The sequence below is a fragment of the Pristis pectinata genome, chromosome 4 (assembly GCF_009764475.1).
Source record: "Pristis pectinata isolate sPriPec2 chromosome 4, sPriPec2.1.pri, whole genome shotgun sequence".
Lineage (NCBI taxonomy): Eukaryota > Metazoa > Chordata > Chondrichthyes > Rhinopristiformes > Pristidae > Pristis > Pristis pectinata.
This window is the reverse complement of record NC_067408.1, coordinates 56,116,166-56,129,691: the sequence shown is the minus strand read 5'-3', so window position 1 is coordinate 56,129,691 and position 13,526 is coordinate 56,116,166. Positions and strand designations below refer to the sequence as shown.

The 13,526-nt window shown below is 43.3% G+C and overlaps 1 protein-coding gene across 1 annotated transcript in view; it reads right to left on the bottom strand.

Annotated features, from left to right (window-relative positions):
- The window catches only part of LOC127569770 (eukaryotic peptide chain release factor subunit 1), a 44,031-nt gene extending 30,862 nt beyond the window's left edge, over positions 1 to 13,169 (bottom strand). Inside the window, exon 1 of the mRNA XM_052014642.1 lies at positions 12,746 to 13,169. Within this exon, the coding sequence (XP_051870602.1) occupies positions 12,746 to 12,831 (86 nt within the window). The 5' untranslated portion in view covers positions 12,832 to 13,169. The remainder of the gene's footprint in view (positions 1 to 12,745) is intronic.
- Positions 13,170 to 13,526: the final 357 nt, after the last annotated feature.

Below are 13,526 nucleotides of genomic sequence, written 5' to 3'. Positions count from 1 at the left end.
TACAATATCAAGAAATAGCTACGCTTATTAGATATGGGCAAGCATATCGGATCCAAAAACAACATGGCTAATGCTGAGTACTTACGCTCCAGAACAAGCTGTACGTCTGGCCTCTGACATTTGGTAAACTGTCAAAGTACATCTAGATCACAAAAACCAGAGCTAATTCAATACTGCTAATTACCACTCCAGAGGCTTTTCTCAATCCAGGTACCAAAGAACACAAAGACCCTAAGGCAACATGTGGCCAATGTAGCATCAAGGAGCCTAGTAAAATTTAATTCATGCAAGTGGAGAGAAAGTTAATCAATTATCATAGATAACAACTTGAAGCTGATTGGTGGAGCGACCCATCTTCACACAGGTGCGTGACGTCAGCCAGTAGAGTGGGAGAGGTTCAAAAAGAAGACCGCCATATCAACGGGCAGCGTTCAGAGTGGGCAGCAGAGTGAGAGGTAGCAGAGTGAGAGGGCTTTGGCTCAACAGGCTTGGGAGGTAATGGGCGAGGCGAGGTACATTTACCTGTGCTAATTGCGGAAAGGAAGTAGTATGAGTGTGAGGCCGGTTTTCTGTGGTCCGTGTCAGATGTGGGAGGTCCTGGAGTCTCCCAGCCTCCCGGAAGGCCACATCTACACCCAGTGCGTCAAGCTGCAGCTCCTAACCGACTGTATTAGGGAACCGGAGATGCAGCTCGATGACCTTTGTCTGGTCAGGGAGAGTGAGGAGGTGATAGAAAAGGAGTTTATAGGCAGGTGGTCACACCAGGGCCACAGGATACAGACAAGTAGGTCACAGTCCAGGAGAGGGACAGGGAAGAGTCAGATACTAGTGAGTACCCTGTGGCTGTACCCCTTGACAATAAGTACTCCTGCTTGAGTACTGTGGCGGGGGGGGGGGGGGGGGGGGGGGTGGAGACACAGCCTACCTGGGGGAAACAACAGAGTCCGGCCCTGTGGCTCAGAAGGGGGTAGGGAAGGGGAGAGGAAGGCAGTAGTGATAGGGGACTCTGTAGTTTGGGGGTCAGACAGGCAATTCTGTGGACGCAGGAAAGAAACTCGGATGGTAGTTTGCCTCCAGGTGCTAGAGTCCGGGATGTTTCAGATCGTGTCCAAGATATCCTGCAGTGGGAGGGAGAGCCAGAGGTCATGGTACGTATTAGTACCAACGACATAGGTAGGAAAAGGGATGAGGTCCTGAAAAAAGACTACAGGGAATTAGGAAGGAAGTTGAGAAGCAGGACTGCAAAAGGTAGTAATCGCAGGATTACTGCCTGTGCCACGCAACAGTGAGTATAGGAATAGAATGAGGTGGAGGATAAATGCGTGGCTGAGGGATTGGAGCAGGGGGCAGAGATACAGATTTCTGAATCATTGGGAACTCTTTTGGGGCAGGTGTGACCTGTACAAAAAAAAAGGACAGGTTGCACTTGAATCCCAGGGGGACCAATATCCTGGCGGGGAGGTTTGCTAAGGCTACTGGGGAGAAGTTAAGCTAGAATTTTTGAGGGGTGGGAACCAAACTAAAGAGACTGGGGTAGAGGCTGTTGGCTCTCAAATAGAGAAAGCTTGTAGACAGTGTGAGAGGGAGGATAGGCAGGTGATAGAGAAGGGATGCGCTAAGACCGACGGTTTGAGATGTGTCTATTTTAAACGCAAGGAGTATTGTGAACAAAGCGGATGAGCTTAGAGTGTGGATCAGTACTTGGAGCTATGATGTGGTGGCCATTACGGAGACTTGGATGGCTTAGGGAAAGGAATGGTTACTTCAAGTGCCAGGTTTTAGATGCTTTAGAAAGGACAGGGAGGGAGGCAAATGAGGTGGGAGAGTGGCACTGTTGATCAGAGATAGTGTCGCAGCTGCAGAAAAGGTGGACGTCATGGAGGGACTGTCTACGGAGTCTCTGTGGGTGAAGATTAGAAACAGGAAGGGTCAATAACTTTACTGGGTGTTTTTTTAAATAGGCCACCCAATAGTAACAGGGATATCGAGGAGCAGATAGGGAAACAGATCCTGGAAAGGTGTGATAATAACAGTCGTCGTGATGGGAGATTTTAATTTTCCACATATCAGCTGGCACCTCCCTAGAGCAAGGGGTTTAGATGGGGAGGAGTTTGTTAGTGTGTTCAGGAAGGTTTCTTGACACAATATGTAGATAAGCCTACAAGAGGAGAGACTACTTGATTTGGTATTGGGAAATGAACCTGGTCAGGTGTCAGATCTCTCCGTGGGAGAGCATTTTGGAGACAGAATTATGATCACTATCTCCTTTACAACAGCATTGGAGAGAGATAGAACAGACATATTAGAAAAGCGTTTAATTGGAATAAGGGGAATTATGAGGCTCTGAGGCAGGAAATTGGAAGCTTAAATTGGGAACAGATGTTCTCAGGAAAAGTATGGATGAAATGTGGCAAATGTTCGGGGGATATTTGTGTGAAGTTCTGCATAGGTACGTTATGATAGGGTACAGGAACCGTGGTGTACAAAGGCTATAATAAATCTAGTCAAGAAAAGAAAAGCTTACCAAAGGTACAGAGAGATAGGCAATGTTAGAGATCTGAAAGATTATAAGGCTAACAGGAAGGAGCTTAAGGAGGAAATTAGGAGAGTCAGAAGCGGCCATGAGAAGGTCTTGGCGGGCAGGATTAAGGAAAGCCCCAAGGCATTCTACAAGTATGTGGAAAGCAAGAGGATAAGACGTGAAAGAATAGGATCTATCAAGTGTAACAGTGGGAAAGTGTGTATGGATCTGGAGGAAATAGCAGAGGTACTTAATGAATACTTCAGTATTCACTATGGAAAAGGATCTTGGTGATTGTGGTGATGACTTGCAGCAGACTGAAAAGCTTGAGCATGTAGATATTAAGAAAGAGGATGTGCTGGAGCTTTTGGAAAGCATCAAGTTGGATAAGTTGGATGAGATCTACCCCAGGCTACTGTGGGAGGCAAGGGAGGAGATTACTGAGCCTCTGGCGATGATCTTTGTATCATCAATGGGGACGGGAGAGGTTCTGGAGGATTGGAGGGCTGCGGATGTTGTTCCTTTATTCAAGAAAGGGAGTAGAGGTAGCCCAGGAAATTATAGACTGGTGAGTCTTACCTCAGTGGTTGGTAAGTCGATGGAGAAGATCCTGAGAGGCAAGATTTATGAACATTTGGAGAGGTATATAATTATGCATGATCAGAAATAGTCAGCATGGCTTTGTCAAGGGCAGGTCCTGCCTTATGAGCCTGATTGAATTTTTTGAGGATATGACTAAACACATTGATGAAAGAAGAGCAGTAGATGTAGTGTATATGGATTTCAACAAGGTATTTGATAAGGTACCCCATGAAAGGCTTATTGAGAAAGTAAGGAGGCATGGGATCCAAGGGGACATTGCAGTGTGGATCCAGAACTGGCTGGCCCACAGAAGGCAAAGAGTGGTTGTTGACGGGTCATATTCTGCATGGTGGTCGGTGACCAGTGGTGTACCTCAGGGATCTCTTTGTGATTTTTATAAATGACCTAGATGAGGAAGTGGAGGGATGGGTTAGTAAGTTTGCTGATGACACAAAGGTTGGAGGTGTTGTTGATAGTGTGGAGAGCCATCAGAGGTTACAGCGGGACATAGATAGGATGCGAAACTGGGCCAAGAAGTGGCAGATGGAGTTCAACCCAGATAAGTGTGAAGCGGTTCATTTTGATAGGTCAAATATGATGGCAGAATATAGTATTAATGGTAAGACTTTTGGCAGTGTGGAGGATCAGAGGGATCTTGGGGTCCGAGTCCATAGGACGCTCAAAGCAGCTGCGCAGGTTGACTCTGTGGTTAAGGCGGCATACAGTGTATTGTCCTTCATCAATTGTGGAATTGAATTTAGGAGCCGAGGTAATGTTGCAGCTGTATTGGACCCTGGTCAGACCCCATTGGAGTACTGTGCTCAGTTCTGGTCACCTCACTACAGGAAGGATGTGGAAGCCATAGAAAGGTTGCAGAGGAGATTTACAAGGATGTTGCCTGGATTGGGGAGCATGCCTCATGAAAACAGGTTGAGGGAACTCAGCCTTTTCTCCTGGAGCGACGGAGGATGAGAGGTGTGTAAGATGATAAGAGGCGTTGCTCGTGTGGATAGTCAAGAGGCTTTTTCCCAGGGCTGAAATGGTTGCCACAAGAGGACACAGGTTTAAGGTGCTGGGGAGTAGGTACAGAGGAGATGTCAGGGGTAAGTTTTTTTACTCAGAGAGTGGTGAGTGCGTGGAATGGGCTGCCGGCAATGGTGGTGGAGGCGGATATGATAGGGTCTTTTAAGAGACTTTTTGATAGGTACATGTAGCTGAGAAAAATAAACAGCTATGGGTAAGCCTAGTAATTTCTAAGGTAGGGACATGTTCAGCACAACTTTGTGGGCCAAAGGGCCTGTATTGTGCTGTAGGTTTTCTATGTTTCTATGTAACACAAAAGGCAACTGGGGCTGATCATTTAAACTACAAGACACTGCTGCAGAAGTTTGTTTGGATAGTGCCCTAGCCACCATCATCTTTTTTCCATGAGTGACCTTCCATCCCATTAGGGCAGAAGTTGAGATGTTCACTGCATAGGTTTGGTTTCTGTCACAGTTCCTCTGAAAGCACTCAATGCAGCAAAAACAGAACAACCTTTTAACTTGAATGGTAAAGTGGCAATTGACATTCATACAACACAACTGTCAGGCAATGACCATCTCTAACAAGTAGGAATTTAACTTTGATATACCAGTGTAATAACTGCTACCAAATCAGTACTTCAGGGTCACCACTGACCAGAGAGAGAGGAATAGGAAAACACCGAAGAACTTAAAAACAAAAGGATATTAAAACTATGGCAAAACAATTACAAACTTTCTCCATCTAAATTCTGTGGTTACTGGTCCACGACAGAGGAAGCAGTTTGAGAACATAAAATTACAGAAACATTGCATACTTAACAATTAAACATACAAAAGTATATTAACCATGTATTGTCCTCTACCTGCCCACTAAGACCAGCCAGTTTTTGTTCTTAGCTCCACTATTAACTAGCTGGAGACATCTAAATTTGTGAAAATGTACATCACATGGCATTATGAGATTCTTATTCTGATAAATGTGGAGAGAAAAACAGGGATGTTCACCATTGATTTATGTTGTCACTATGGAATAACAGTCAGTTTTACACAAAATACTCCTAATGTCAACAGCTTAAGATGAGCTAAGTTTAAGTTTTTTTTCCAAATTGAGGAATACAAATCAACCTGAAGTAAGCACAATCAAAACCCAGCAAAAGAACTAGGTCCATAACAGCTAGAAAAAAAACAGGAAATCAGCTGGTTTGCTCCAATGATCTATGTCACCTGATCCCTATTACTACCCTACCAGAGTTATATCAACTTTTTAAATCCATGAAACTAAAGCTACTGAAGTTTCCTTAAAAGCAAACAATGCCAAAATTGATTAACAAATTTCATGTATTGCCCTAACATCTTCACCCAATTCCATTGGATTCAGTGCAATTATGCAAACCCCCTAGGCCCCTCCATAATATATAACATACAACATACCCAACTGGTCTATTGAACAAGTCAAGGCAGAGGAACGAGGAATCAAAGTCCCAAAATAGAAGGAGGGCCATTCAAGACTGAGGTGAGAACAATTTTCTTCATCCAGAGGGCAGTAAATCTTTGGAATTATTGACCCAAGGGTTGCTGAGACTCAGTTGCCAAGTATCAAGATAAAGTGATGATTTTTGCATGTTAATAGGATCAAAGAATGTGGAGTCAGTGCAGAAGTGTTGCTGAGATAAGGTATCAATAATAATCTTATTGAATGGCAGAGCAGGCACAAGGGCAGTAAATGGCTTACTCCTGTTTCTACTTATGGACAGACATGTCAAGGGAGTTACTTCACTAGCATTGTGCATTTGCCTACACACCCCATTCACGGACAGATTCTTCAGTTCTGATGCAGGGTTTTGACCCAAAATGTCAACAATTTCTTTCCTCCCACAGACGCTGCTCGACCCAGAGTCCCTCCAGCAGATTGTTTGTTGCTTCAGATTCCAGCATCCACAGTCTTGTGTCGACATTCTTCAGAGTTTGGATATCGTCTCCAGGAATATCAGCAATCCATAAACAAAAGAAATGTTGATATAGACAACAGGAAACAGTAATCCCTCAACTAAAGCTGGCAAAGCAGAACAATGGGCATTCACCAGTTGGTTGCAAAGTCACCTCAATGAAAAAAGACAGCTACGCAGCAATGTGATTCCTGAGTGCACTGTTCTACTCCAGACGTATTAAATTCCAGTCAAAGCAGACTGTTTCACCCATTTATGTCTATGTAACATTTGTTTTGAGAAATAAGGGGTACTGCATACATGAGTGTCTCCCTATTCATATCACAATTTAATTTGTGAGAAGTGTTCCCCTCAGAAAGTTGGGTTTACACCAGCTTGTTCACTACTTCACATAATACCATTAAAAACTGCAACCAGCAGAGTTAATGGAAATGTCTTGATTGGGATCTTCTCATTTTGATCAAATAGCTTGCTGACATCCATTATTGAGGCTTAAGATAGCAATAACCAAAAGCCATCAAGGGCAGTTAATAGACAAAAACTGAGGGGGGAAATCCCCTTTGCAAATTGCATTCCAATCCATTCAACAAAACAAATGAAAGACCCAACTCCTTTGTGATTTTATCAATGAGATAAAAACTACAAGAGGGGAAAAAAGGAAACCAAACAAAATCTTCATGTTTATTTAAAAGGAGAGTGTCAATCACTGGGTTAATACCCAGCAGGATAATTACAGTGCAATGTGGACAAAAGCCCAGGTACAAACAGGATTTTCTTAGGGGGTTGAAAAGTAGGCACCCAAACAAAAACTCACTTCAGGCAACATATGCACTTTCTCCAGGAATTGCCAAAACAGGAGGAAACACCACGAAGCCAGAAAAATTCAAGTGAATTCAGGAGATTCTCCCATGTCCATCACTGATCCTCCTTGGCTTCTGGGTTGGTGCATGAAGAATGTATGCAGGTAAATCTAAAATCGAAATTATTGTAGCCAAGATCACAGTCCAGCAGAACCTTGCTCTTGGGAGTCCTTAAAATTGGAGGTCTAGGATTCTATTGCTTGCATTCAACTCAACCACTCCAGCAGTACAAGCCAAAAACATTGTCAGGAGTGCTGGAAGTGATACTGACACTCTTCCTGCAAATCACAAAACTGTTTACTCAGTCTAGTGAAAGGGGAAAAAAAACTAATGCAATGAGATCAGCAAAGCTTCAGCTACTAATTTCAGCAAAAGCTGAAACATGTAGAGTGTCACATATATCAGCAAGAACTTGCATTCCTATAGCATCCTGTGCAATATCCCAAATAGCTTCATTGTACCCCACAAATAGTTGATCAAATCACTCAAAGCTTTTCAAAAAGTGACTTTGATGATGGATATATGTGAATGATTTCTCAACAACAGTGCCATGGGATTTCCTCCCCTCTCAAATGACCATGATTTTAATGTCTAACCCCCAAGACAGCACCTTGACAATGCACCATCCTCTACAGCATTACCTGTTAATTATGTGCTATGGTTCCGAGTGCAATTTGACCTCACCACCTTCTTAATCAAAGGCAAGCAGGCTACAACTGAACCATGCAGAATGAATGTTGGTAAATGTAGCTAATAGTCTAAAAATGTGGCACGGCACTGCAATCTGATCAGATGGATATCCTATGCCACGTGGAAATTCCAGGATGCTTCACTTGTATCCTGATCAGCAGCTGATGTTATTGGAAGCGAGTAGCCTCTAAACATTATGGGAGTGGATAGTGGGAGCTAAGAGATTAATCTAATTTTTTTCTTATTACATAGAGGAGGCGGGGGGGGGGGGGGGGGACTGCAGACAGTTTAGGGGCTAGGAAAAATTAACAGGATTCCGGTTCCAGATCACTCCGAATGTCACACATTAGTGAGTACAGAAAGAGGACAGTACAGATCATTGTTATACATACATGGATGAAAACACCCCTGTACTGTAGCAAAATTTGCTGATGAAACAGGGATAGGTGGGCTAAGTAGTTTTAGAATACAAAGAGCCTATGAAGGGATGATAGGTTAAGTGAATGGGTGAGATAATGGCTAATGGGTGTATGAAATATAAAATTATCCACTTTGAAATGCAGAATGAAAAGCAAAATTATTTAAATAGGCTGTGGTAGTCAGAGGGTTTAAACAGCCATCACAGAATAGAACGGACATTGTGAACAAAAACATAAGAAAATAGTAGACCACCTGGCAACCCTGCCATTCAACATCATGACTTATCCATTCCAGGCCCCAATCCTCCTCTGTGTTAGATTCCCATAGCCCTCGATCCCTCTAATTTTTCAAATATTTATTTACCTCCACTTTAAGTATGATAAGACAAGATATCTTTATTAGTCACACGTACATCGAAACACATAGTGTAATACATCTTTTTGCGTAGTGTTCTGGGAGCAACTTTCCAGGATAGAGAATTTCAAAGATTCACTCCCCTCTACAGGAAGAAATTCCTATGTAACTATTTTAAATCAACGGCCCCTTACCTTGAAACTATGTCCCCTCATGTCAGCCTCTCACTAGTGAAAGCATCTTAAAATCTGTCCTGCCATGCCCCCTTAGGATTATATGTTTCAATACCACCCCTCATTCTTTTAAACTCCAAAAGAATACAGACCTAATCTGTAGAGACAACCCTCTCAGCCCAGGAACTAGACTGGTGAATCTCTTTTGTTTTGCCTCCAGTGCTACTTTATACTTTCTTAGGTAAGGGGATAAAATTGTGTACAAGTATCAAGGAACAGGGGGACCCTGGAGTGCAACTCACTTGTGATTATAAAGGCAGTTGGGACACTTTCCTTTATTGGCTGATGTATAGAATGAGACAAGGATGTTGTCCTCGAGTTGTGCAAAACTGTCCATAACTATATACAATTCTAGTTGCCACAATACAGGAGGGGAGTGAAAACATTCAAAGTAGTTAAGGGAACAAGGACAAGAGTACTGCCGTATCAGGAGTTTAGTTAATGATAGGCTGAGATTGTTTCCTTTACAACAGGAAGCTAATGGATATTTAATTATGAGGTGGTTGACTGTAAACAAAAAAATTTACAAAGGGGATTTTGGTTACAAACTTAGAGCTCATCATCTTTGAGCAAAAACAGGACTACAGATTTGTTAGAGGTCTACAAAACCATGATGGTCTTAGATTGGGGAATTAGAAGCGTTTCTCATTGGTGGGCATTATAAGGACCAGGAACACATTTGATGTGATGGACAAAAACTAAAGGAAGCAGGGGGCTACACTGCAAAGAAACCGTTCTTTAATAGAAAACTTCACAATAGTTCCAATCCAGAAATCATTGATGCAAGGATGGTGAACCAGGCGAGTCAGGGCTCTCAAAGCACAAGAGAGTAAACACCCAAAATTTCACTCCAGACAATCCTCAGCAGATCAAGCAGGGCCAAGAAATGTAATTAATCTAAAGTCCCAAATTTTGTGATTCAGACTTGCACAAGAACAGTTAACCTGGCAATTTCTAGGCTTTGCTTATTATCTGACCCAATTCATTCCACCCATTGAACTTCACAATACAAGTTCTGCTTTGCTTCCCTAAACTCCATGTTCGCAAGTCTTTGCATTTGGTTTGAATTAAGTGCTCATAATTTACTCTTTCCATAGTATTTCTGGCCCAGCATTCAGAGCTCTTGCAAAAGTGTGAATGAAACACCGTTAACCAAGAGTGATCCGATGGTATTTCTGTCTACAGGGCACAGAGCAGGGTAAGAGTTAATTATAGCAGTAGGATGTTTGTGTGGTATATAAACACCAGCATTGACCAGCTGGGTTGAATGGCTTGTTTGTGTTGTAAATTGTGCAGAGCACAAGGTCACCTTCCTTCCAAGGCTGAACAGCCCAATTTTTTTTAAAGTTTATAATAATTCAGTCCTCCCACTAACACTAATCTTTCTCTCATCACTTTCCTGAATATTCCACCAAGATTTAAATATCTCCACACCTGAGTATAGGATTCAAAATATCAGTCTTAGCAGATTCCTAATCAGTTTAAATGAACTTCCCCAAGTTTGTACTTTGTTGTTTTGGCTACAAAGTATCTGATGACTTTGGAGCGACAATCAGCAAAGCAATGTATTCAATGAGGGACAACTGCACCAAAAAAGTTTTTTTAAATCAACAAGCCCCAGAGAAGCCTTTTTGTTGGATTGAGAAAGTGTCAGTACAAACAATCTGCTTTTGCTTGGATCAGCATTTTAATCACAGAAAAATTAACGTAATTGAACAGGATATCACAGTGTACATTGCTTTTGCTGAAATTCCTCAGCCTTAACACAGGCCCAAAAGCCTCCAACCATACAATTTCCTAATGATAATCACAAAAAGCAAAAACATTCACCAATTCCTGGCCCTTCCCTAATTTACTTTATGTCAGCAGTTGTGGACATGGAAAAAGGGAGGGTTCTGACCTTTCGGAAATTACATGCATGCAGTTCTCAAGCTAAGGTATGTTTCATTATTGAGTGACCTAGATGGCAAAAGATATGTGCCCTTCATCTAGAAAAGGCCAGGTAATTGTGACCATTATCTACTGGGACTTCAATTCAATTTAGACTTAAACCCCAATGTTGTCTGGGTTGATTTTTGCAAGGAAAACCATAATAATCTGATCAGAATAGAACAGTGATAAAAGCATTCATGTTAATTAATGAATCATAAAATGCAGATTAAGGGCAATTTAATCAAAGTAAGGTTTGAGTGAACAAAGACTTTCCCTTTGTATTTCTAAATTTATGAAAAAGTTGCAGATGTCAGCCTTGAATTAACTACATTACCATTGCTACAAAGTCAAGTTTGTGGACTCAGTCCTTACTTTGAAGTAGATGGGAGAATTAAGCAATACCTCAATTTAAAAATTCTCATCTTCATTCTCAAAATTCTCTATGGCCTCATCCTTCCATCTCCATAATTCTTTCAATCCCAGTACCTTGCAAGAATTCAGCTCTCCTGAAATTCTCACACACTGTTCCCTTGACTCACATCACCTACCATTAGCTAGCAAGTGATAAATTCTATTTTTCTATTTAACTGCTTAAAAGCAGCTCTTGGACTAAACATTTACTGACTAGTTCCAACACCTCAGCATCCAGTTTTGGTCATGAAACCACTTCATACTATTTTTTGAATTACGCTCTTCCACATTTTCATTTTCGTTTGCAAGAACAAATTGGCTGTGGTCCTCAATAACAACTCAAATAAAAACTCAGTAGCTGTGAAACGCAGACAACAAAGGAACCAAAAGTATTCAGAAGAACGTGGAATATGTGTCAAACTGAAGTTTTTGTCCCATCAAACAAGGGTCATGCTGGAACAATTCTTTGTGCTATGCAACATTAGCTGTAGTACTAATGTAGTCTGTGTAGTAACAAATTACAGATATCACGAAGTGTAATTTGCTTTATTGCTGATTCTGTCTAACAATAATACCCATACCCATGAAAAGAACAGCAGGTGGCATAGAAAAGTGGCATAGGGTAATGGTCCTGTCCAGCAGCCTAATGGAGAAATATTTTAAGTCTGCATTAATCACACATTACTACCTACACTGGAGACATTATGCGATGTACACCAGAAACTCAAAAAGTTAACACCAACACCCACCTTTCTCCTTCTCTACTGCTTGACAATTGGTCAGATGAAATGACTGCAGCAAGCACTGTGCAGGACATTTCACCTGACACCTATTCACAATACACCTCAGTTATACAATTATACTAAAATTGGACTTTCTGATCTTTCTACCTTACTCATTTGACAGTTGGGTGAAACACAAGAGAAGACAAGACAATAAACATCATCATATAAGAATGAACACAAACTCTTCCAATGGGACAGGAGTGAGGAAAGACTGGATTCCCCAGATCAGTTATCCAATTCTTTCAAATAATCAAATTGGGTTACTTCGCATAGATTAATAACTTACGAACTATGTCACATCAGAGAAATATTGTAATCCCCATTAGTTCCCCCAAAAGTTGTAGTGTTCCACATCCCCATTATACTATTCCTTAGGCCTTGGCAACCACATCTCTGGCCAACTGGGGGAGTCACTGCATTACACAAGCATTCGTGATAAGCAAGCGCTCCCAAAAAGAACAGGTCTAGGGCCGCTGCCCCAACCTGCAAATAGCAAAAGGTAATTGATGAAAGCTGCCTTGCTACCTTCTCAGTGTGGTTTCGGGCTACCCACGCCGCAAAGCACAAATTTCTCCACACATTAGTCTTCCAATTGCCTTTTTCAGCTTCAGGATCAGATTTTAGACCGTGTGCGCGAGTGTATATTAGAAAGCAAACCACACGCACCACTAAACGCCACCAACAACGTACAATGCCTGCATTTGGTTAGCTTCAATACCGCAACAGGGGAAAAGGCTGAGCCCACACGCCTTGACATCCCGGTGCGAAGGAGGATGACCAGATCCCGGGTGAAGTTTGGAGCAAACCCACGGCTCTCCCTCAGACCCATTTTACAACAACTGGTTGCAATGGTGACTATCCCTTCCCCCCCCCCCCCCCCCCAAACTCCCTACTTCCCGTCCCCATGTCCCACATCCTGGCTGCGAGGGGGAAGGGAGAGGGAGGTTAGGGGCTGTGCCAGACCCGTGTCCGCCGGCTGTACTCACCCTCTGGCGGCCTCCAGGCTCTTGATGAGCTTCTTGATCTTCCAGATCTCCACGTTCCTGTCGGCTGCGGTCGGGTCGTCCGCCATTTTCTTCTGGTGCTGCTGCTCCAGCTGCGCTCGGCGGGGGGAGAGAGAGAGAGAGAGAGAGACGGGGAGTGAGAGACTGGGCCCCCCTCACTCGCTCACACTCACACGCACCACAGCTCCCCGAGCCCGGCTCCGCCGCTCGTCTCGCCGCCCGCTCCGGCTCAGCCCCCGCTCTCCGCCCCTGACGTCAGGCACCGGCGAGCGTGTGCGCCAACCTCACATGGAGCGCTCGCCCTGGCTCCGCTGACGTCACCGCCAGCACCGCCGCCGCCCATTCGCTCCGCCAGCCGCCACACCGCCGACCAAACCCTTCCCCGATTGGCCCGAGCTCGCCTCCCTAACCCGCTTGCGCGGTGGACAGGAAGGGGCGGAGGGAGGAGCCACAGGCATTGTGGGAACTGTAGTTCTCTGACCTGTTTCCTTTCCCCTGCTGTCTTCCTGGTTGTCATGTTCCGCAGTTTAAAGCGCCATTACATTACTGGTGTTGCAAACCTGTCCCCCTCTGTCTTATGGTCAAAAGTGCCTGCCAAAGGATGTTGTACTTGGCTTTTTGTTTAATTAATAATTGCAAATAATTATTTTCACTAACTCAGCTGACAAGAGGAAGAATTATCCCTCAAGACAAAAGCACATTGAACGTTGTAAAATCTCTCTGAGCAAGCCCTCGGGATAATGTGTCCATCTCAGAATATTGA